The sequence below is a fragment of the Maniola hyperantus genome, chromosome 18, assembly GCF_902806685.2.
Source record: "Maniola hyperantus chromosome 18, iAphHyp1.2, whole genome shotgun sequence".
Classification (NCBI taxonomy): domain Eukaryota; kingdom Metazoa; phylum Arthropoda; class Insecta; order Lepidoptera; family Nymphalidae; genus Maniola; species Maniola hyperantus.
Window position 1 is genome coordinate 5,629,117 of NC_048553.1, and position 27,037 is coordinate 5,656,153.

Below are 27,037 nucleotides of genomic sequence, written 5' to 3' on the forward strand. Positions count from 1 at the left end.
TGACAAAGCGATGTTGTATAAAAGCAAAACGAATGTTGTACAACATTATATCTTCTGTCTCTCAAAAAACCGGCCAAGTGCGAGTCAGGCTCGCGCAATGAGGGTTCCGTACTACAGTCGTATTTTTTCGACATTTTGCACGATAATTCAAAAACTATGATGCATAAAAATAAATAAAAATCTGTTTTAGAATGTACAGGTGAAGACCTTTCATATGAAACCCCACTTGATATAGTCACTCACCTCGAAAGTTGAAAATACTAATTATTAGTTCATGACCATTTTTCCCAAATGTCAGCTATAAGATCTACCTACCTGCCAAATTTCATGATTCGAGGTCAACGGGAAGTACCCTGTAGGTTTCTTGACAGACAGACGGACAGACAGACAGACATACAACAAAGTGATCCTATAAGGGTTCCGTTTTTCCTTTTGAGGTACGGAACCCTAAAAACACTTAAATTGGGTATTATTTTTTCAAGATTAGGACACGAACATCTTTGTCGATAAATAACAGTGATCGAATGAAGCAACTTCAACAATTAACCGGGCGGCGAACCGTTGGTTAACACCGGAACTTGCCTCATGCGCAGGAAGCAGCCCGACCTTGAGCGTAGCGCGTTAGGCCTCTGCCCGATAAAAGTGATTTCTAATGCGGCTTTCCATACGATTCTTTCCAAACCCTCTTCTTTTAATTACCTCTCTGATAAGCTTTAAGTTTCAATAATTCAGCTGTTTACCTCGGCAGTGGACTGCAATCCGAATTTTTTTGAAAGAAATTATAGTATAGTGCGCGGAAAACAAGTACCTACCTAGTCCTATCTAAAGTTGCAACATATATTTAAGATTAGCTAATGGCGCGACTTCGATTCGACACACAAACAAACCCCTATTTTTTCAAAAACCCTTTCATAGCGGATGCCTACGTCATAATAGCTACCTATCTGCATGCCAAATTTCAGCCCTATCCGTCCATTAGTTTGAGCGGTGCGTTGATAGATCAGTCAGTCAGTCAGTCAGTTAAACTCCTTTTCCTTTTATATATTTAGATTAAACTCAAAAGCCCGGCTGAGATCTGTTTTGTACCATGCACAGTCATACGCCTCGTGTTCAGAATGTACCTACTTGTTTTGCTCGCACTATTCCTACTCATTGCAAAAGCTCTATTATACAAGCTTATTCGGAGCATGATTGTTCAGCATAGGTAGGTATCTAATATTCTTTTATTTGAAGATTTTTTTTGTTATTTTTTGGCTTTTACTTTCTGGCAAATTGATAGTTATTTTCTGTTTATTGAGCTTTTTTTGTACTTTTGTCTTATATTAATTAAATGGGATTTTTATTCCAAGTTTATTATTGAGTTTAATTCACAAATAATTTAAATTAAAAAAAAATGGCTTATGGCCCGCTATCCAAGGCATTTTTTAAAACGAAAAAGCTATTTTTAACCGACTTCAAAAAAAGGAGGAGGTTCTCAATTCGTCGGAATCTTTTTAATAAAAAAGAACATTCGCATGTACCTATGTTTTGTTTTCGATCAATCTAAAATCTTTACGTATAAGTATTTAACATCACTTTTCAATTAGAAGTAGTAATGTAAAATCTCCCACTAGCAAAGCAAAGCAAAAAACTAAGGTAGTTAGAAGTCTTGAATATATGGCATGCTTTTCACTCAAGATTTATATCTCCAAGCAAGCGGCATCCCTGTGTTCTATAGCGCAATTTTCTAATAGCATTAATTTATCCAATAGAATTTTCATTGAAATAGTAAAAAACGCCAATTTTGCGTTCTATTACGGATTACAGAAATAAATAATTAACATGTTTGATTTTTACGCATGTTATTGGCTAGGTTTTTTAAACTTCTAATCTTTCTTTTCATTGGCGTACAGCGACCATTCATCTTATTTTCGTAGCCCAAATGGGAACGGTTAACACTTTGGACTCTATTTTGAAAACGCTGAAAGAAAGTACGAGGTAAGTTAGGAGGTAAGAGTGAAAGAAACTAGAGAGGTTGAGTGCGGTTTTGAAATTGCTAAAGTAGATTTTTGAAAGAGCGATCAATGCAAACATTTGTTTGTCATCATCATCATCATGAGCAACCCATCGCCGGCTCACTACCGAGCACGGGTCTCCTCTCAGAGTGAGAAGGGTTTTGGCCATAGTCTACCACGCTGGCCAAGTGCGGATTGGCAGACTTCACACACCTTTGAGAACATTATGGAGAACCTCTCAGGCATGTAGGTTTCTTCACGATGTTTTCCTTCACCGTTAAAGCAAGTGATATTTTAATTACTTATAACGCACATAATTCCGAAAAGTTAGAGGTGCGTGCCCGGGATCGAACCCCCGACCTCCGATTGGAAGGCGGACGTCCTAACCACTAGGCTACCACAGCTTTTTTTGCACATTTGTTTGTATTGATCGCTATTTAAAAGTATGTTTCTATGTTACAAATAACGCGACAGGTCGGGACTTTTTCCCCGAGCGAAAAGCGGGACGAGAGCTGGCTAATAATAAGTAATTACTTAAATTACGGCTTTTAGCGGCCGCCTTCGAGACACGCCGCTGTATTTATGCTACTGGATACTTCGACCCTGTTTGTAAATGACTACGCGGTATAAAATAATAAGTATGACCAGAGAGATGTCGTATTACTAGATCGTCCCATGCCCCACAAAATGACCTCAAACTGACTGGTGTACAAAGGCACATCAGTGGTGCTTTTTATGTAAGACTATCTTATACTCGTGACTTCATCCGCGTGGATTACATAAATTTCAAACCCCTATTTTAACCCCTTAGGGGATGAATTTTCAAAAATCCTCTAATAGCGGATGCCTACGTTCATAATAGCTATCTGCATGCCAAATTTTAGCTCGATACGTCCAGTGGTTTGAGCTGTGCGTTGATAGATCAGTCAGTCAGTCAGTCAGCTTTTCCTTTTATATGTATAGACAGTTGGCGAAGGACATCCTTTTCCTCTGTCTGTCAATATCACTATTTTCATCATAATGTTACCACTGCGCCATCAGGGAGGTCGTCACACTACCCTGGTGCAGTTTAACTGGCGATTTATAGTTTACTCTATCTACTTTTCGTGAATAAGCCATGAGTTATGTAAATAAAAGAAATTTTCCAAAAAAAATTTTTTTAGCTGATGAGTTTTGTTCCTATATTATGTGCGACTAAAACGAAGGTAGATTTTTATCAATGATCAGAAGTCAATAAATGTTATGAAGGTTTGACTTCATATCGAGTTACATTCCACACTAATTTGATGTCTAGGACATATTATGTGGAATGACTCAATCAATAAAGCTATTTTGTGATAATATTTATTGCGTTTAATAAATGTGTACCACGAGTGTTTGTTTACATACTTAATCAAATCGCGATGCCAAAGAAGGGGTAATTTTTTCTAAATTAATTTTTACGTAATTAGGAAGTTCCTTTTAACCAACTAGGCGTATCTACTCCTACTTTCTAAGTGTCCTTTAGCGTCCGCATAGTTAACACGAGTTGAAATTGCAATAAACATGCTTAACATATTTTGGTATGAAACTAATATGCTATAAGTAAGTACTTCAAATTATTATTTACTAGCTGATGCCCGCGACTTCGTACGCGTGGATTTAGGTTTTTACAAATCCCGTGGGAACTCATCAATTTTCCGGGGTGAAAAAGCCTGTCCTTTCCCGGGATATAAGCTAACTCTGTACCAAATTTCATCAAAATCGGTTGAACGGTTGGGCCGTGAAAAGCTAGCAGACAGACAGACAGACAGACACACTTTCGCATTTATAATATTAGTATGGATAATGGATGTATAGCACCATAAGTGTTAACCGTCTGTACAGTTTACAGCAGCTCCTATTATATTACCTATATTTTTTAGAGTTGTCCTATAAAAATAATATTTTGCATTTCCTTTAAAATGATTTGATCTCAGTTAAGGTGAGTCAATCGCATGACCAGATGCTCCTGATACAGCATGATTATAAAATTGCCTTCATAAATCTTTATTAGACGAGTTTATTACGCTCTAGGTCATATAGATGACAGTCGGTTATGCTAAGTTTGTAACAACAGTATCTACCTATTACGTGGTATACCTACTAGTTCGATATAAGGATGTATAGAATGTACATATCGGCTCATAAGTATAATAAATAAGTATATTATAACGTAATTAATGATTATATGTACTTGTTCGTTTTCCTTAAACTTACTAACTTTCGTAATATACTTAAGAGAGGGTTTCAATTCCATGTGTATTTTTTAAAATAAAAACGCAATAGATAGCCCACCTTATGGTAAATAATTACAGTTGACCATGGAAATCTAAAATCTAGGTAGGTACATTTCTAGAAATGTATGAGAGTGTGCCTATGCTAAGGTTCAATATCCACCAAAGCGGAGATATGTTTAGCAGGCCAATCAGATCCTATTGATAGATGAGGTGATAATTTTTCACGTCATTTACTTATCAATATAATCCGATTGAAGTGCTAAATGTAGATACTGGGTATTATGCCTAAACCAGTCTTTATAATCTAATTTTAACACATTTGGACTATCAATCCGTGACTCATCTAACTCTAGTCTCTACCTATAACAGCTTAGAAAAGACAAAATATTGAAACAATACGTACTCGTAATATTCGACAGAATAGCATTTGCTCAATTTAAAACATCGTTTATATAAATAAAATGTTATAAAACATACATAAACAGTTTAGTGTAATTTATAGACTTAATTAAAAACAGTTGGTATACATCACAAGATGACCTAAAGAGGATCTTTAGGTGTTTAATCGAATAAAAAACGCATTTACAAACCGGTTGTACTGAATTTAATGTTATGAGTCACTTTATTGAGCTGAACCATTTACAAGGCAGGCTAATACGTAATACGAGTGCAAATGTTTTCTTGAAATGCGTTTTAGTGTAAAGCACCTTCAGTTATCGTAAAAAAGTTAACAAAGAAGGTACCTGTGATAAGGTAGGTACCTACCTTAATTGTCATTATTATACAATTTAAAACCGAAAACGAGTAAGCTACTTCAAATTTTCTATATATTATGTATCAGAATTAAGAGATGGCCTGTACACTTTCCTCACTAAATTCGTTACAAATTGATGAATTGATTTTTTAAAGCATGTAATTTATTTCTAATTAGGTATGTCAGATTATATATTTTATTATCTCTTATATTCCAGTAGATATTTCTTTCTATGTCAGCTTAGATAACATATATTATGACGTAGATATGCGATAGATAACAGCTTATACGGTCGTCCTGCCATGCCGGCCGGCGTGATTTCGCTGGGTGACGGAAGCGCGAATAGACACGCCGCAGACGCACGCGCTTCCGTCCATGCACGGGCATCGAACTCGCCACCCGTGTGTGTTATGGCCACAGGTATTATCATTATCATCATCATCATTATCAACCGATAGACGTCCACGACTGGACATATCTGGTCTCTTGTAGGGACTTCCACACGCCACAGTCGTGCGTCCGCCTGAAACCAGCGGCTCTCTGCGATTCTATTGATGTTATCTGTCCACCTAGTGGGCGGTCTCCCAACGCTGCGGTAACTTTGCGGTAGTGGCTTTATAATATTTGATACTTGTAAGGCCTATAGTTCTTAAAATAATTTCTAGTAAGTACCTTAAATAATAAGAGTAGCACGCACCTCTACTTTGGTAGGTATCTGCGTTTTAAGTTGTTCATAATATCACTTGTTTTAACGGTGAGGGAAAACATCCTGAGGAAACCTGCATGCCTGAGAGTCTCCATAATGTTCTCAAAGGTTTGTGAAGTCTGCCAATCCGCACTCGGCCAGCGCGTAGACTATGACCAAACCCTTATTATTCTAAGAGGAGACCCGTGCTCTATAGACAACCGGCGATGGGTTGAGATGGTGACGATGGTTTCTAAAGTATTAGACACGTCTTGCAAGTCCTTGTCATGAAAATAATCTCTAGTAGGTAGATACTATACCTACATATAGGTACATGAGCAGTCTCTTATGCTTATAAATCATCAAAATGGTCTATGATAGAGTTATGAGAGTACTTAGCTACAGCAGAACATTATGTAAGAAGCAAAGACCTTCCTTTATTTTTTGGAAGTCAGTTTATATGAAGGAATTATGTGTTTTAATATTATGCAGATTTATACATTTTATAACAGAAATAGATTATTTATGTACCTACTCGATATTATAACGACTATAAGTCCCCTAAAGTTTTTAAATAAATGACGCAACCAGACAGATTTGTTGATTAATTTAAATAATAAGGAAATTAATAGACAAATGTACTAAATATCTATTATTAATTATCATTCATAGAAAAGTATACCTATATGAGAAAAATAAATTGTCAATTTATTATATAATGTAATATTATATCTGATCCCTAAAACAGCTTTTAAAATTTTATTTATATATTTTTTTTTTAAATATAAAAAAAAAACAGTTTCGGTTTCTAATCGATATTATGTTGTACAGAATACTTCGGTTCGTATGATGGTACACTAGTACCTACTTACGGTATATTTCATACGGTGTATAAAATTTTATTGTATATGTATAACTATTAAGCCAACCGTAATAGGTACTCTTATTTATTTATATTCAACATTTACAACTCTTTTGAACGACTATGTCGAGCTTCGTGTGTGCCGATTCTAAACATTTTGTTCCCGTGTTTTTGATCTATTGCAACTAAGTTTAAAAAGTATATTTTAGTATTTTATTGCTTTTCTTTCTGATCGTTAAATGGCACGGCTCGGTGACTCAACGATTCCAAATGAAAAATTGTTTATACAACCTTAAAATAAAGTCTACCATATTACGCTAGAATATTATTTACTTGATGCCTGCGATTTCGTCCACATGGATTTTGGGGCGTTAAAATCCCGCGGGAACTCTTTGATTTTCCGGGATAAAAAGTTTATATATTCTTGGGAGACGGCTAAGTGAAACAAGCTATCTTTGTACCAAATTGATTGCGAATTCATCCACGTGGATTTAGATTTTAGGTTTTTTTAAATTGATTTTCAGGTACAAAAAATAGCCTATGCAAACTATCCCTGTAGGTATCAAATTTCGTCTAATAATAATAAATGATGAAAACTTTCGACTTTGACTTTACAGCTCTACCATTTTCAAAATGGCTGTGACACACCGACAGTCGGGCAGATGAACTCAGTGGACAAAGCTTCAAGGGTTTTTGTTTTACTTCAGAACCCTGAAAATGTACTATTGTACCTACTTACCTTTGGGCACGCCGAGGCGCAGCTGTTCCTTCTCCCAGGAGGCGAAGGTAGCCTTCAGCGCCTCGGCCATTTTCTTGTTGGTGCCAGGCGTGAGCGGTGGCACCTGCGACGGGATGTCTGCAACAATACCAAACAATTGCTTTATCACCAACTCAATAGGTCATTTTACAAAATACCTTGTAAAGAGGCCTCGTTCGAACTATGGGATGATCATTGAACGAGGGATGATCGATATTAAAGATATACAGCCTTTACCGGCAATGCGTTATCGTGGAGCAGGAGAAGACCTTTAGAGAGCTTTCCCCTGCTTTTTCGTTTACCATATTTCTACTGCATCTAATGGCTTAACACAATGCGTGTTTATTTCGTACTAGCTGATGACCGCGACTTCGTCCGCGTGGAATTAGATTTTTAAAAATCGCGTGGGAACTATTTGATTTTCCGGGATAAAAAGTAGCCTATGTCACTCCACAGGTTTTTATCTATACCCATCTAAAAATCACGTCAATCCGTTGCACCGATTCGACGTGATTGAAGGACAAACCAACAAACCAACTAACAAACACACTTTCGCATTTATAATAAGGGTACTGATAATAAGGGTACTGATTTTCAGAGAAGATGAAGATGACGATGAAGCATAATTATTTATGTCACAAATTTTTGGATATAAATACCTATATCGAGCCAGGTCATTCAATTCAATTCAAATTTCTTTATTGCGAATATGGGTAAACAGTGATCATCTGGTAAATGAACGATGTCGAGTAAAAGCTGCCAGTTGTTGGTCGGAAAATTGTAGTAGGTAAGGCTATTAGGGCTTACAAGAGATCCTATTTACAAAATCCTCCTCCACCTTTTACAATAACTGCTGAGATTTTGTATATCTTAGCAAATAATATGGTCAATATCAAGATTAATTTTTGAGCTTTTTGTGCTAGATGTCTCAGCTTTACGTAAATATTTTAACGATTAACTCTAGGAATTATTAAACACTAAACAAATGGATGGTATTATGGAGAAAGTAACGATGGATAAATAATCAAAATGCATAAATGGTACACCGTACAAGATTTTTATCGTAATATCTAACAGAATTGAGAAAATTATTTACGTTTACCATATTTGAGTAGAAGCGGATTTAATTAAAATGAAATCTTTTGAATCGGGTTTTGATGCAATTACATGCTATTACATTAAAGCTTATCAGATAAATAAGCTATGCTATAAACAGAGATAACACTAAGGGTGCCTTCAGATTGAACGATCGATGTTTCTTTATCTTCAACCGATCGAAACTCGTTTTCTATACGTTCGACAAAGATTGGCCCGCGTGTGGTATTCCCTTTACATAAGATGGTAATAAAATGGTTTTGTATTTGATGTTTTAAGGCTCCCGGTTTTAAGTTTTTATAGAGTTTGAAATATCGCTATCCCACTAAGTACCCATATTGTAAATACGAAAGTGTGTTTGTTTTTGGTTATTGGTGTGCCCTTCGATCACGCCGAACGGAGGAACGGATCGGCGTGATTTTTTGCATTGTTATATTTAAAGACTAGCTGATGCCCGCGACTTCGTCCGCACGGATTTAGGTTTTTCAAAATCCCGTGGGAACTCTTTGATTTTCCGGGATAAAATGTAGCCTATGTCACTCTCCACGTCTTTATGCAAAAAATCACGTCAATCCGTTGCACCCTTGCGACGTGATTGAAGGACAAACCAACAAACCAGCAAACTAATAAACCAACAAACCAACAAACAAACACACTTTCGCATTTATAATAAGGGTACTGATTTGCAGAGTGACATAGGCTGCTTTTTATCCCGGAAAATCAAAGAGTCCCCATGGAATTTCAAAAACCTATTTAGTTTAGCCCTATGTAGAGTCGCACGTCGCGGGCATCAGCGAGTAATTAATAAAACTGCTTCAAAAAACAGGCTTCTTTGTAAAAACATTAATAAGCTCCTAAGTGGATCTCAAGCGAGTCGCTCGAGGCACAAGACCGTGTGCTATGGAAATCCTTTCAAGATACCTTAATATGTCCAGCAGTGGATGTGATAAAACGACGACGACAAAACTTCGATGTTCAATATTTTGCTATCTTCAGTCGACCGAAACTAGTTTTCGTAGCACGCCTTTTTCGCACTGAAATGATGCAGTTTTAAAACTATTTTTTTTAAAATTAGTCGTTGAAGTAACTAAATCTGTATACAATAAAGTTCAGCGTTTTATAAACAACGATAGAGAAAAGGGTGCATTTCGATTAGGTATAACTAGCTGTATAAATATATAGTTGTTCGTTATCTCCAATCTATCGAAAGAAAACTCGTTTCGGTCGAGATTGACAAAGATTACAGGGCGTGTGGCATTCGCTTTGTATGTAATGGTAATGACATTGCTTTGTTTTGATTTTTCTGGCCACTGGTTTTACTTTTAGATCATTATAAACTCGTGAGTGGAAGGATCTTTATAAAAAATTGTAGAAACAAGAAAACCGCAATGACCCTGAGGTTATAGCTCTAATATACTTATTATGAGAATTTCAGTGTAGTATCGTTCAGATCAGAAATGAGATGAAAAACAAAAGTACATTTTATTATTCAGATACAAGTTAGCCATTAACTTCAATCTCACCTAGTGGTAAGTGATGATGTAGTCTAAGATGGAAGCAGGCTAACCTAGAAGGGTTATGGCAGTTTTTTATTAAACCAATGCCCCTTTGGTTTCTACACGGCATCGTACCGTAACACCAAATCGCTTAGAAGCATGGCTTTGCCGGTAGGGTGGTAACTAGCCATTGGCCGAAGCCTCCCACTAACTAATAAGACCACAGTGCTTACAACTGGGGTAGGGAGGTCGTCAATATACCTACATCCTATTAATATCACAAATGCGGAAGTGTGTTTGTTTGTTGGTTTGTGCTTAGTCACAATATAAATAAATACACCGCAACGAAGCATAACTGACGTGATAATTATTTTTAAAAATCTAAACGAAGTCACGGTCTTCATTTAGTATTTATGTAAGGATTTCTGTTTCAAGATCTAACGATACCTACAATACACCGTCGCACTCGCAATATAAAGGAAGCTATCAGTTAACATCAGTGCAGAAGCGCTAAAGTTAATTAGACCGATTGAGAAAATAAGTACTTGAGATGTGCAGTGGATAGTTAAAGGGTTTGATTAGAGTAGGTAGCCAGCGATGGCGTCGAAATTACTGATCATTGATTACAGGTGTAATACCAGTTACCAACAACTTGCTTTTCTCCCATTAATCCTTAGCTTTCGAGACATTCACTCCTGCATAGCTATCTGTAGGTACCTATTTCGTTGCAATTCAATATTTATTTATAAACGCTTTGCGCAAAAACTTATGAGTACATTATTAGGTGCTCATTTAAAATGCTAATTTTGAGTTTACTGTTAACTCTAGTAGCTATGTGATCGTGTTATGAAGCCATTAGCGGTTATTCTTTTGTAATTGAACTCATGTATCAACTCGTGTATTATTTTTTGTTGATCAATTTTATTCTATCTAGAGACGATTACATTAGATTGAGAAGATATTTTTATGTAATATATAACATTAACCTCGGTATCTATGCGTCGGCATCAGTCACATAATCCATTCGAATGTTCAATTTTTATTACAAACGACATAAACCGTATCGGTAACATCAAAGCTCGCCAGTGACAGAATATTACTGTCCGCAGCGGTACATATCCTCTAATCAAATGTGAACTTCATCAACCGATGATTATCAACGTATTAATTACTTCATCTGCGCTATTTATTTAACTGGGTAGTGAACAAATTAATAGTTGATATCTTTCTGGATACTGATGGCTTGGAATAAAATAAATCGGAGATAAACAAGCGAGATTGGTCTCGTTGTGTGCGCGTTGCGCGGACGCAGGCTTCATTCATAAGTGCGTCTGGTTTGTTGCTAGATGTGTGCGTGGGCGTGCGCGTGTGTGCGCCGTGCACACCTGCCGACCAGTTCTGAGATGTTGAGATTTGTACTGCTCTCCCACGGTCGGTGCCCGCTTCGATCTTCTAGCTGAACCGTTCTGATATCATTTAAATGTTTTATACGAGTTAGTTCACGACAATTTTGTATCTTGCAAAAACTTAGGACCAATTAATATGTCACGGTTGACGATTTACGTCATTTTAATTGAAAGATTGATGGAATTGCTTTTAAAAATTTGCATTCGTTAAAGTTGAGTAATCATTTTGTTAAGTTAGTAGGTACAGTTAGTGAATGGGTACGACTTTTACATACCTACTTACACAAATTAATACTGAAAAGACATTTATGTATGTATAAGAAAGTTATAAAGGTCTTATTAGAAAATGTTATTTCTCAGATTACTTTAGTTATCGGGAAATTATAAAGGATGAATCGAATGAAAGTCCATCTGTACGGAACGCCAATACCTTCTTGGGTAGTCAGGTACAAAAAACTGGACTATTGATATTAGTTATGAAGTCAATGAGACAGACTTGTGCCTTTCGCTTAACAATTCCTTACACGTTCGCAATAACTGTTGAGATACGCGTTCGTGAAGAAATTCAAGTATGGTCAAGCTGGTAAAGTGACGTTGGCAACATTGTTGCCAGATGATATGATTTCATTCATACATCACTCAGGATAATGGTTTGACAAGTATTGAAGTTTTATGTTGAAATTGCTTATATCTATACTTACATCTCCTCCAAATCAAACATTACAATTATTAAAAAGTAGATAATGTTAAAACGAAGTCGGTGAAGGAAAACATCGTGAGGAAACCTGCATGCCTGAGAGTTCTCCATAATGTTCTCAAAGGTGTGTGAAGTCTGCCAATCCGCACTTGGCAGCGTGGTAGACTATGGCCAAAACCCTTCTCACTCTGAAAGGAGACCCGTGCTCTGTAGTGAGCCGGCGATCGATTGATCATGATGATGATGATGATGATGAGATAATGTTAAATTGAAGCATATTGTAGAAGATAGTAAGAAATCATGTAGCTTATTCTACGGTTAAGAATAATAAGCAGACCGTACTCAAACTCAACGAAGGCTAGTTGGACCGAGATTACAAACATGCTAGGAGGAAAAATAGACTAATAATATGATTATTGGAGATCTTCGAACCTCTTATATGAACAGGAATTAGGTGAATTTGTCTATAAAGAGGAAAGATTTGTTTGTTTGCAATCGGTAAACTCTTGAAACTACTGTACCGATTTTAATAGGTCTTTCACAATTAGTGAGCTACTTTATCTAACGGTAACAGTCTATAAATTACATATGGCGGACGAAATCGTGGTCAAAAGCTAGTATACCTTATATAAAAAGCTTTGGTTATGACTTATGAGGGACACCTGAAGGGATTTAAAGCTCATGGATAGAAAAGCTCTTTAACCTTTTGTCTACCAATGTATGTATGTTCCGATTTTAGTCCCATTAAGTGCAGAGTAAAAAATATGGCAACACTATAGTCACGAATCACGCGGCAATCGGCATTAATTGTACTGGCACGACGTGATTTACTCCTCGAAGCCGGCAGCTGCACTTGACTCACGCATCCTTGTGCAGAGTAATTCCATAGGAACGATATATCCTTATACAACAGATAGACATCAGGCTTTGTAAGCTGCGATTGCGACTAAGATATTATTTATGCAAAGAATTAGCTCTGCCCTGTGTATGAACTTCAATATCGGTGGGTGGTTTGATGGTAAGCACTTTTTTTGTAAGAAAATTGAGAAATCTTTTGTTATTTTTCACACAACTGCCAAGAAAAGGAGAGTAAAATTTTCAGGGTTCATGTATGTATGAATTTACGTGAGATTTTTGTTCAATCATAACTTACAAATGCCTGCCTGAGCAGATTACGATGTAGATATGGCCATATGGGGGGGGGGATATCGTTAGAATTCTTACATCATTCCGAGTGACAAAGGCTATAAATTTTTAGAACAAAATTCTATAAAGCAGAACATTCGTTTTTTTTATAATTATTAATAAGTACTACCTACCTACTTGTAAATTGTTCATCTTTATGTATTCTGTAGGTTTCAAGGCTATAATACTTTGTACTGAACTCTTATTAGGCATCTTCTTGGCAAGCGCGCTCTATCTTAGGCTGCATCATCACTTGCCACCAAGCGCACTTGATTGCAGCCAAGCGCTTATCTATAAATTTAATTTAAAAAAAACTATGATCTGAGATTCCTGTAGTAATTTAAGCGAAATACTTGATTAGTTTCTTGGTTGTTCGTATTGCTCCTTGAAGGTTTTTGTTGGAAGGTTGAATTGACTTTTTATTTACTTACTACTATTTACTTAGTCCAGCATTTTTATAATCAAATATTTTTATTATGGTCAATCCGAGATAGTGTACAAATCACAAATCTAGTTTTAAAATAAGGAAAAAATAAGATAAGCGATCGTGTGAAACTTAAATGTGCAAATATTATAATAGATTGATTTGAATAAATGTTCGTTGATTTAATTTATTGGTTTTGGATTGACAAAAAATTAATTCTATTTGCTTTATTTTTTCGTTCATAAAGTTCAATCGTGCACAATATAAGTTCTATTGAGATCAAGTTGGCTTAGCATGTGATTAAGGATTCATTGAGGACATAATAATATCGACAAAATGATGATGTCCAAATGTTGTGACACTTTGAGGATTTATTATGTCTATTTATTACTAATATGGGCCTCATAAGAAAGCTCAGAGAACTCAGCGGACGATGGAGAGAGCTATGCTTGAAGTTTCTCTACGTGATCAAATGAGGAGATCCGTAGAAGAACTAGAGTAACCGACATAGCTCAACGGGTTGTGAAGCTGAAATGGCAATGGGCAGGGCACATAGTTCGTAAAACCGATAGACGTTTGGGTCTCAAGGTGCTGGAATGGCGACCTCGCACCGGAAGACGCAGTGTTTGAAATTTTAGTTTTTGATTTGTTTATTAATAACAATTAGGTATTACTTAATTTGAAAATAACACTTTTCTTTCATAGTTTTAAGTTTTCATTTCTGTCGGCAGTTCCCACTGACTGATTCTTTTAGATACCATACATATGGATACAATAAAGACAGACAGAAGCTAGACTTAGAGCTTAGACAAAAGCTAGTGGTCAATATATTTAACTATTATGTAAAGATATGATACATTGATGCGTGTATCATGTAGGTATACACCTGCGTCAGTAAAATAACACCTTTGAACACATACATTATCATATTCATTTATTTATCGTAATAATTCTTGTTTTTCTTATTCACATTTAAATAATAGATATTAATAAGGATATAAATAAGTCAATGAATAGTGACTGTCACAATCAACTAGGTACACAATAATTATGCCTTTGAAGGCACTTTTCTAGACTTTGCCTATTTACTGAAAACTTTGTACTTTGCACAAAATTAAAATGGTAGATAGAAATGTAACAAAATCAGCTTAGTTTAAGTAAAAAAGGTTGCCTGGAAGAGGTCGCTTTAGCGATAAGGCCGCCTTTGCATGCTACATCTATTAGATTAAGATCCTCGTATGTTTTATTATGTTTACCTACTTGTGTTGTGTGCAATAAAGTATCAAATAAATATATTTTTTTAAATACTAAGCAAGCAAGTTTTTAACTACGGTTATTTTTAAGTAGACAGAAAATGTAAGCCATGTTCAATAACATTCCTCACCAGAATTAGGTATTCCTATAGGAACTCTGGAATATAATAGCTTAGCATCGGGGTATGATACCTTAGTTTTTATCGAATAACGAGCCTATTATTTATATTAAACTTTAATTAAACTAAATAAACTTTAAACCAATATCATTAGACATGCTTTCGCATTTAAAATATAATATAAGTATGTTATATAATATTTTAAATGCGAAAGCATGTCTAGGTATCTGTCTGTCTGTCTGCCTACTAGCTTTTCATGACCCAACAGTTAATTAGTTTATTGGTTTGTTGATTTGTCCATCAATCATATTAAGACATAAGCTACTTTTATCCCGGAAAATCAAAGAGTTTAAAAAAAACCCCTAAACGGATGAAGTCGCGGGGACCATTTCGTTAAGTATAAATGCGAAAATGTCTGTCTGCTAGCTTTTCACAGTTAATTTTTATACTGGAAAATCATTTATTTAAATCTCAGGATTTAAAAAAAATTATACCTATATACGTGGACGAAGTCCCGGGCATCATCTAGTAAAGAGGAATCGTGTACATTTAAACAGCATACTAGTAGTGTAAAGTTAAAGAATAAAAACTGCAAGAATTAAAAAGGGAATTCGCAAAAGGGGTTTCATTTACTTAAGGAATGGTGTATTGATGTAACAAAAACAACGTAGCAAGAGTTCCGTTTCCGTCATTAAAATAATTAGTACCTAAGTGATTTGGGCATAATTATCGCGTACGGCTTCCGATGGCCACCATCCGCCCAGCTGGACCATAACTGTTGGAGTAAAAGATCCCGCAAGAATGTGATTAATTTAAAGTAAATCAGACAATTTATACAAAGCGTCATATAATCAAGCAGGATAATAAATTACCCAATTTTTTATTTCATATCAGCCTATACTCTCTCTCCAAGGTACCTACCTACCTCATTATTGAGGGTCGTGATCTCTATTCAGATTTATCTCAAATTGGCGGAAGTTTTCTTGGGTTAGTAATTCGATGGGATTCCAGTCCCAGATACGACTCGATTAGACATCGTGTCGACTCGTTCATCAAACGATAGTAAGCCGGGCTTACTAGGTGTACAGCATCTTTGTCAAGAGTGTCTGTTAAATGTTAGTATAGTCGACGCATTTTAAACTGAGTCGTCGAGTTATCTGTCTGTTCCGCTCGCACTTACCTACGACCTGTAAGTAAAGTAACTAGTAACTCCACCACGGAGCAGTTCTTTACAGATTCGTAGTTTTTATTGTGTCACTGTTATTAGGAAGCATTATTAACAAAACCATTCAATCTTGAGGTAGTAAATAGGGCTTGAAAATTCATACTATTTTTCATCCATGTACTTAGATTTTGATGCTGACCGTTCCAACTCCGGAGTTCTAGAGTTATGAAAAACATAAACTTGTGATGAAATAATTTAATTTTAATTTTAAACATCTTTATTGACTAGGTTTAGGAAAATCTTCAAGAAGGTTGTTACTTGTTATTTATTGCTACGTGTTAAGCTTTTTTACAGTGTAGGTATAATCTATTATTTATGATTGTTTTAACAATGCATGTTTGCAGAAGATGAACACATTTTGAGGTGCATTTATCTACGCGAGAAAAAACTCCTGAGCGTCGAGATTGCTCTTAAGTAAGTACTAAGTGCTGTTTCTCAAAGCGTTTATTGAGAGTTAAAACACGTGTTCTGCGCAATAAAATGTAAGTGTCCGCGGAAATAAAGACAGTTTCAGTTTTTCTATACACTTCAATGCACACATTATAGCTTAATGGAGGCGCGACGCGGCGGTTTAAAATCTCTTCAACTTGTTAATGGGGTTGTAGCTTGTAGCGTTTGCTTTGGACGAGCGCTTTTTGCCGCGAGGAATTTGAGGAGGCTCTGTATCACTTTACACATATCCCTTTTCTGTCCTGAAAAGATTAGTATAAAGGTTTATGTAAGGGGTTTTTTTTACTCACTATAGTCACACGCTTGACCACTATCACACCTGATGCAACAGTGATAATGTGGCCCAGAAGGGACGCGTTTCCTTAGAAGATTCCTATTCTCGAAAAGTTTCTGAGCACGCTTACGAACAATAACAGTTCTCATAGAAGATGATAGAAGTAAGAACACGATTTTTGTTTGAAATAGCTTTTGCCAAAAGTAATGCCACTGGACATCAAGTCGAAAGTGAAAACATGTTGCAGCCTGATTTTTTTTTGTCTGGAATTACCTATCAACTGACTACATAGAAGTCGTTACTTTAAAACGAGCATCATCCTGTATCACTCTTAAAAGTTATTTTCGTAAATCAAATATAAGAATCGTTAGTATAACAATTTGGAGGTTGAATGTTAGTTGAAATCGGTACAGTCGCGTATAGCGTGCGCCGAATCGTGAATGGCGTAGATAACGGCAACGGACAATAGGCCGGAGATGCGGATGGACGCAGCCCTAGCAGAATTCGGCGCTGTTTTTGAATAAGTCAATCACTAAAGGAGCCAGTTTTGCTTGCTTGATCTCCACGCATTTTTAGGGTTCCGTACCTCAAAAGGAAAAACGGAACCCTTATAGGATCACTTTGTTGTCTGTCTAGAAACCTACAGGGTACTTCCCGTTGACCTAGAAACATGAAATTTGGCAGGTAGGTAGGTCTTATAGCAGACATTCGGGGAAAAATCTGAAAACCGTGAATTTGTGGATACATACCACAAAAAAAATTAAATTGTGGTCATGAATTAATAATTAATATTTTCAATTTATAAGTAAGATAACTATATCAAGTGGGGTATCATATGAAAGGTCTTCACCTGTGCATTCTAAATCAGACTTGTATTTATTTTTGTGCATCATAGTTTTTGAATTATCGTGCAAAATGTCGAAAAAATACGACTGTAGTACGGAACCCTCGTTGCGCGAGCCTGACTCGCACTTGGCCGGTTTTTGAGATGTAGAGACACTAAGTTCACTTAGTTTCTCTACTTCTGTACATGGACAATACGTGGATAACGACATAAACAGCAATTCCGTCGACCTCCTAGTCCGTAGTCAGGGGGTCGGTAGTTCAATCCCAGGCATGCCACCTCTAACTTTTTTTGCATACTTTGTTGTGTGCTGGTATTTCTTTTAATAACAAAATTACATTTTTTAAACTATAGTCCTTATAAAAACCAAAAGATTTTCAAAGGATCTAATGTATGTAACATTAGATAATGTATGTAATAATATCATGTATTCTCAAGGTCACTGCCCAGGAATGCAATGTTCAAAACACAAACTTATTATCATATAAATCTAACATAGTTCCTTGTACTTAACAAGTAATTTACCGGTCACTTTCCTTAATTTCTAATCAAACATCAAAACGCCCTACGTTCCCCACGCAAGCACATTGAGCAGTGAGCAGTGAACACGTAAAGGATAGCAACAGGTGTGTACAATAAGTACAATAACGCAGGGGAGAGACACTTGTTGCGTAGTTTCTACAACACTATTGCGTTCAAAGATTTTTTAAATAGGGATATCGAGCAAACGAGCAGGCGGGTCACCTGATTACCGCCACCCATGAACATTTGCAGCACCAGAGGAATTACTGCCAATGCGTTGCCGGCGTTTCAGGAATTTGTTGGTTCGCTCTTGATTAACCCCATGTTGTAATCTAGTGGAAACACCGCCAATGGGAGTTGATTCCACAGTTTGCATGGGCGTGGAAAGAAGGATCTGGCACAACGGACGGTCGAAGTGCACCAGACACCCAGGTGGTGAGGGTAAAATTGCTTACGGTGGCGTGCGGTGCGGCTGTAGAAAAAGGAGGGTGGAATGAGGTCAAAAAGCTCTTCAGAGCACTCTCCATTATAAAGTCGATAGAACACGCATAGAGAGCTTACATCTCTGCGGTACTCCAGGCTTTCCAACGAGCCGGTTAGTTTGGGATCGTCCACAAGTCGAATAGCCCGTCCGACGGATCCAAAGATCCGATCAAATGGAAGGAGTTGGTACTGGGGTGTTCCGGACCGAAGGTGTGAGCATTACTCCATATGTGGGCGGACTTGCGTTTTGTAAAGAAGGAGCCTGTTCTCGGGCGCGAAGTACCGCTTAGCTCTGTTGAGCACCCCAAGCTTTTTAGAGGCTAATTTGGCTTTACCTTCCAAGTATACAATTGCATGCCTCCCATGATATATTATATCAATACTGATATTATAAATGCGAATATGTGTCTGTCTGATCTTCTAGCGTTTCACGGCGCTTCCGTTTCACACAGAGAAAGCTTGTATCCCGGGCACACCGGGGAAGGACATAGGCTATTTTTAAACCCGGAAAATGTCAAAGTTCCCACGAGATTCTTAAAAAACCTATATCCACGTGAATGAGTCGCGAGTATCATCTATTTGGTTCATGCATCCTGGACTTTTATCCCAAAAAATAAAAAAGGGGAACGGGATTTTTAAAAACTTAAATCCACGCGGACAAAGTCGCTGGTACATCTAGGATTAATATAGAGAACCCAAATTTTTATATCAATATAAGAGTCGTTTCCAAAAGAGCTTTAGTTAGCTTTAGCTTTAGTGTTTGTGGCCTGTAGGAAAGCCTTCGAATTGGTTGAAACTTGTGTATTTAGGCTGTTCAAGTTGCGGTAGAGACACATGGAAGAAATGAGGACCGGTATATTATCTTATTTTTAGAAGCTTATATAAAAAGGTCACTATCTTATTTTACACCAAACTACGTGATCAGACGAATTGAAGCAAGGTATGTGACAGGGAAGCGTTATCTCCCCGAAACTGATCACCGCTGCGTTGGAAGTTATTTAGTTAAATAAATGATAAATATGCTAACTCAGATAAATAAATTTATTGTAGCTAGTTCTTTTTGTTTAATTATTTATACTCTATGGAACCACACTACGCATGGTGACGGTTACAACAGGTGTTGTATTGAACTAACGTAAAGGGGGAAAAGCACTTGTTGCGCAGTTTATAGGTACTATGACAATTATTGACAATCGATGAAACTGACGTTGATTTAATGATGACACATTATACAGAAAGCTATATTATTCCCATATTCCTGAGTAACATAGGCTATATTTTATTTTCAAAAAATTAAGAGATCCGTACGAAAATCTATCCGCGTGGAGCCGGGCCACGGGCGGGTCGCTGTTGTTACAATAAATCGAATTGGTATAGTTTTCAAACCAAAACCGTGAAACGTTTTATACTTACCACAATATTCTAACTAATGAAAACGTTACTTACAGTTATTAGCGTAATTACGAAGACGGTGTGAGTGCGGGCGATATAAGTGCAAATTATACATGTTTATTATTCCTACGTCACGCAATGTTTCAAGTTCAAATATTTTTTGCCTTTTTACCTCGCAACTTCACTTCTGCATTTTTACTGTTTAATTTTTATATTTTCTATGATTCCTTTCCAATTGCCGCTGTTCTAAGTTAATCTTGAAATGGTAATCTGCATTGCTTTCCTAATTGTGATTAATTCACTGCTTAAGGGTATTTAGGACTATAGGTAACTTTTACATTATCTCTAGTTCAGGTAGATTTTATTTTAAGTAGGCTCTCATAAAAACTTTAAGTTTAAGGTCACGTGAGAATTTTGTAAAGTAAAGTAAAATATTCTTTATTGTAGCTACACCAAAACCAAAACAATGATTGTTTAAGATTTTTGATTTATTTTTTATTAGTGATATTTTTTGTTAGTAGTGAACTGCAATCTTTGGAAATCTGGGTTTTATAAACTTCCAAAATAAGCTTTTCAGGGTAGCGAACTACAAGAAATAATTCATCGTCATTAACTCGTCGGCTCATTACTGAGAACGGGTCCCTTCCCAGAGTGAGAAGGTTTTGGCCATACTACACCACGGGTTGGCAGACTTTATACTCCTTTGAGAACGTTATGGCGAACTGCAAGGCATGCAGATTTCCTCACGACGTTTTCCTTCACCGTTAAAACAAGTGATATTTAATTGCTCAATTTTTTTTACAAAAAAAATAAAAACCGACTTCGTTACACAAACACTAAAAATTGAAAAATAATTTAATTTAATTAGGCACCGGCACCAAAAAGTATTATTATGGAACTATATTAACTCTTGTATACATAATATATTCGGTAATAAAAAAAAAAATTTTTTCACAATTTTTGTGGCCCCATGGAATTATGCTATGACTGGTTAAAAATCTACTGTTTACTAAGCTATTACACTGATCGCGAGCAATTTACTCTTATCCGTTGAGGAGTTCCAGTATCTATCTTCGAAGATGTTCATCAGATCTTCACCAAATTGAAATGGGACCAACTTTGAAGTATACCCTTTCAAACAAAAAAAGAATTTTCAAAATCGGTCCAGGCGTTTTCGAGTAATCGGGGAACATACATAAAAAATAAAAAAAAATAAAAAAAAGATTCCGACGAATTTAGAACCTCCTCCTTTTTTTTGAAGTCGGTTAAAAACGCACATAACTGTGAAAAGTTAGAGGTTATAGGCCCGGGATCGAACCCCCCACCCTGAATAGGTAGAGCTCAAGAACATACTTATCATCAATCTCATAAAAAAATAACGCAATTATATACTTTTATAATAATGATATTAAAATATTAATTACCATTTTTTGAATAGGTAATTACTACAAGCAAGGTGCAACTGGCGTGTGGGTATTTGAATAGGAACGCACGCGTCGTTGACGTCACGAGACGTTCCAAGTTCGAAAAACAATACCAACGGTGAAAATGACGCCAGCATTGTTCAGTGATATTGTGCCAAGTCTATTCTTTATGCACACGTCATTTTTCTCGAACGAAAATTGAAAATTCGTCGAAATGGCAATCGGGGAGGGAACGCCTCGTACAACCCCCGCGCTATCTCTGTGCGGACGAGCGTGGATGACGTGCGGGTGTGCGGGGCGTCCCCCGCCTCATACCCCGATTGCGATCTTGACCTGTCGCGTAATACCTAATACCTATGTTAACCGTAGGTACTTATTACCAAACTTAGTTGGTGTTAATTCGCCTAGAAAATATAGATAGACGGAAGTTTTATTAAGTCCTTTGTCCATAAACACCAGTGGTCATGATTCTAGTGGAAATTAGCGCGTGAGTAATTGGGTATTTGATTCGATTTTCAAACAGTATTTATATAAAACATCCTATTGTGATTCGATATCCGTATAAGTTACTTTTCTTATCTTTATGATATCGAATACAATAGTAATTACCTAGTGTGTGCTAAATGTAAGTACCTACCTATAAAACATTAATAACTGACACCATACAATAGAGACCGTTGATGTACCTATCTAAAGAACAAAGTAGAAAAAACTGTAGCTAGCTCTAAGTATTTAGTTCTACCATTTAAAACAGTAGCCAACAATAGTGGGCACATTAATCTAGAGATCTGTAACGTTGATCACGAATGTAGGCGAGAGACCTTTGCTCAATGACAGAGGCGGCGCGGGCGCATCATCTCATTGAGCGCGCACCGGATGGGCCAATCAGCTGCGTGAATGGACGCCCCCGCGCATGCGCGATGCTGCGCTGTATTAGCTCCAGTACTAGATGCCACTTCTTTGTTACATCAAATTGTTATGACTTTTTATGGCCCCCGTGAGTCGCCGCTACTGTTGACTATTGTTCGACCGCTTTTTATTGTGACGACGTGTTTATTTTTCTTTTTAGGGTTCCGTACCTCAAAAGGAAAAAGGAACCTTTGTAGTACCTATCACTTGATTGTCCGTGCGTTTGTCTACCTGTCAAGACCCTTTAGCACAAAAAAAATTGGGCCATATATAATGCCGTGGGTTTTGACACTCGCAAATTAATCAAAATCTATAGGAAACTTACCGTTAACCTAAATAAAATTTGGCAAGAAGCAAGGTCTCATAGCTCAAGTAGGTAAAGGAAAAGATCCGAAAATCTTTAATTTGTAGTTACATCATTAAAAAAATGTGTATTTTTTTGCAATTATTGCGGCAGAAAATAATGTGCATCGACCTTTCGAAAGAGATAGTGGTTATGTAAAATGTAGAGCGTTGTCTTGGTCGTTTAGACCAACAAAACGTCACATAGGTACGTCACAACGCTATACAAAGCCGATATATCATTCTAAAGGCCGATGTACATTATTTACTACCCATACTGTACATTTTCAGTCAGAGATAATTTAAGCAGCAGCTCGTATCTATCCTTTCAAGATACGGAACCCTCGATGTGCAAATCCGACTCACACTTGTTAGGTTTTTTATACCTTGACGAGGAGACGAGTCACCTTAATGGTTGTCATCTAATGGTTAGAATCGTCACCCACGGATATTCAGTAGCACTGTAATAACTACCATGAATATGTTAACATGCGACTGGAGTGATGTTTCGTCAGGGAACTTTTAGGGAATTTTTTTGGGTACAGCAATAATTTGTCATTTGACTATGATGTAGGGACCTATCACAAATCCAGGTGCGTATAGCATGCGTATAGTCATGTTTGAAAATGTAGGGCCCAACCACATCTACTGGAATACCTTCGTGTATAGGTAAGTAATAAGGGTACCTACACTATAGCCAAAATCAAATAGGGTCAATAATCCACTAGTTGACCATGTACCTACCTAGACCAAAATGCAAAAAACCTTGTGATGAACATTACTAAATTCAGATCGGATCATAACGATATTATTGTGCCTCAAAAAGAAGAATTAGATAAGTGATCGACAAATTGGTACCGGTACTCGGTTCGGTACTGGGCTACTGGGGTTTGATGGTTTCGTTACTTTTGTTATATTTAGTACATTAGATTTTTTTATTTGTCAGTGTAAGTAATAAACTAAGAAAGCCTTTAGCCACAAGGTCGATAATGTCAACTACAATAAATAATATTAGGTATATTATTGTGCCATTTATTTGATAAAATAGCGTAAATTGCCAACGAAGCACTGACCCTAGATAGTCGAAAAACGAATCCTATATTTCCAGTATGTTTATTATTTGCTTGAAAATAACCATGTACGTACTAAATTTTGGAAACTCATGCGTAATATTTACATTACTTCAAGTTACCCACGTTTTTCTATGGGCTAGTTGTGCAGAAATAAACAATGTTTGGCTACAATTCTCAGACCGCGGCGGTCGGCAGCAAGGTCTTCACTTTCAAGATCAACAGAGCATGCGCGGATCATAATCACCGTAATGATGGTTGCACAACCGCTGCCCTAAGGTTGTGGACACGCGATGTGGGTTTGCGATTTTCGATGTATATATGGCTTCAAACAATTTAGAAAGAGCTGTGAAAGGCAGGGCCGTCGCAGATAACGTATATTATTATGGGACCGGGAAGGAAATAGGTATAAGCATATTCTGTCTTTGATAGTTCAAAGGGAAACTAACCTCTATTAACTAGCGACCCGCCCCAGCTCGCATGGGTGCTTGAAAATAAAATATAGCCTATGTCCCTCAAGAAGAATGTAGCTTTCTATTGGTGAAAGAATTTCCAAAATAAGTTCAGTAGTTCCAGAGATTATACTTCCTAAAAACAAACTTACAAACTATACCTCTTTATAATATTAGTAAAGATTTATTGTATTACGTATGCTTTCATTGGAAAAATGGCGCCTCACCTTCGTCTGCATTAGCCTTTATTAATGTTAATTCATTCTAGTTGATTTAATTGTTTCGATTTGTAGATATTTTATTTTAAGTATTTACAATTTTAAAAAAACCGTCGTCAAATCGAAATCACTAGACATCGTGGTATGAAAGTTATTTAAGTTGAAATAATTATGTTGGTTTAAAGAAATAAACACTAGTTTTATTTAATTATACATTTCCATTACTTGTCAACTGTATCTGCCATCTAATCTAAGTCATAATCTGAGATATCGAGATGAACATAATGATATCCTGTTTATGATTAGTTCAGTAGCTTTTAGAGGAAAGTCCAATCGAAATAAACAAGCACATCAAATCAAAACCTTTCCATATTGAGTTTTAAAATTTAAAATAATAATCAAATACAACTATAATATATAAAAACTTCCGCTATTCTTCTAGCTGACGCCTGAATATATATCTATTCGTGTGCCTGAATTGTCTATCTATCAAAATACCTATCTACTTAGTTATGATTTTGACTTTTGTATCTGGAGATTGTACCAGCAGTCAGTACCTCATCACCATCATCATCAACAACCGATAGACGTCCACTGCTGGACATAGGTCTATTGTAGGGACTTCACGCCACGGTCTTGCGCCGCCTGAATCCAGCGGCTCCCTTCGCCGGATGTCGTCAGAGCTATTCTCAATACCTACCCAGTGTCTATTTTTAGCTATAGTAGGTAAGGTTATGTAGGTATATCTGTTAAGTGGCTCAAAAAACGGCGTCATAAAATAGTTTAAGATTTCGCTACGTCATTCGTTATAACGACTGAACAAAATCGAACAAAAAATAATTATGTTCGTTGCTATTTTATTTTAGCTTTTACACTTTACAGAAACGAATTAATCTGGTTTTCACTTTTCAAGTATAGCCTACAAAAGTTTAAGGGGGTGTTTATTCACGCATATCCAACTATCCGACAACGCTTCACGTGCGTTTATACGCATTAGAAGTGTCTTCATATTATAGCAAAAGAGTTAGTGGACGTCTATGGTTGGTGGGAATTATTTGGCTTAGGATTAGCTCGTCGTTACACTGGCAGTGAGAGGTTTTGGAGCTCTTGAAGCTAGTCAAATGTCAACAGAGTTAACAAATTGGCGACGCGACGTCAGGTTTTTATTGATTTACGGAATGTATAATTTTCAAAGAGTAATAGGAGTGAATAAAAAAAGCATAGGTAGGTATACCATACCTATACAATATACTTATCATAACGCACATTGTTAACATACACCAAATTAATAAAACATTTGCCAGTCTAAAAAAAAATATTGCATTTGGTAACAGGATTTCAGGGAGTCTTTTAAGGACTCATAGTGAAAAAATACCACAGCAAATGATTTATTACAGCAGCTTTTTTATTTTATTTTTGATGCAGCCATAATGGTCAGAAGTTTACGTTTTCTGCCGTCCTATTACTAAAAAGAAGTTAAGTAGATTTATTCCATTCTAATACCAACAACTTAAGTAATTGCAAATAGTAGTTTTTGAGTTATTGCCGAAAACTGTAGGAATTTTTAAAAACTGATGTTTCGAAAAAATAATGAATAAAATAATAATTAATAATAAAAATTTAGTTTGGTCCTACGTAGCATTTTTATTCGAAACACCAGTTTTTGGAAATACCCTCGTTTTCGGCGATAATTCAAAGACTATATTTTGCAGATTACCGCTTTTTAGAAATAGGACTGCAGTTTAATAATCAAAACTTCATGATTCAACTTCTGCCGCCAGCTCTTCGCTGTCAGAAGTATATTCATATACATATTTGTTGCGGTCACGCCGCGTTCACATTCGGGACAAGAGCAGTGGAAACCGAGAGCGTTGCGTCACCGAGGATGATACATCGCCTTTTCACAACCGACAATAGTGTTGCAAATTTGAAATTCGAATTCTGCAAATGGCCGCCGCCTGCTATCATTAATGATTGACAGCTGTTGTTTTTAATAACAGTCAGACACTGGTGGTGGCGTTAAGATACATATCACGCTTGACTTAATTTTTTGTTGGAAAAGCTTTTTAAACATCATTTAGCAGTATTTCTGACTGATCTACTTTGCGTACCATTTTATTGAATCAATGAGTAAAAAATAACTTTCGAAAAATGCGTAAACATTGCTAATATAGACAGAAATATAGAGTAGGTAAAATTGAGTAACTTTTTATCAGACTTAGGTAAAAAAAGGATTTGCTTCCACTTTCACAACAGTAATCTAGTTAATTATGTAAAACAATATAATATTGAGATTAATAAAGAATTTCCAAAAACAACAATGGGTTGAAATATCGACAAATAAAAACACCAAATTAATCGTGGTATGTACCCGTTTTCTACATTAAAATATGGCTATTAAAACCACGAAATAAGCTTGAAAAACGTGGAATTTTTTAAAAACTAAT

The 27,037-nt window shown here is 36.4% G+C and overlaps 2 protein-coding genes across 6 annotated transcripts in view; both read right to left on the minus strand.

Moving 5' to 3' along the window:
- The window catches only part of LOC117990829 (AT-rich interactive domain-containing protein 4A-like), a 212,121-nt gene that overhangs the window by 95,553 nt on the left and 89,531 nt on the right, over positions 1 to 27,037 (minus strand). The gene's annotated exons all lie outside the window — the stretch shown is intronic.
- The window catches only part of pnt (ETS transcription factor pointed), a 206,153-nt gene that overhangs the window by 58,924 nt on the left and 120,192 nt on the right, over positions 1 to 27,037 (minus strand). For all 5 annotated transcript variants that reach the window (XM_034978416.2, XM_034978415.2, XM_034978419.2 and 2 more), the window contains one exon: positions 7,293 to 7,409. In XM_034978416.2, coding sequence (XP_034834307.1) covers positions 7,293 to 7,409 — 117 coding nt within the window. The remainder of the gene's footprint in view (positions 1 to 7,292; positions 7,410 to 27,037) is intronic.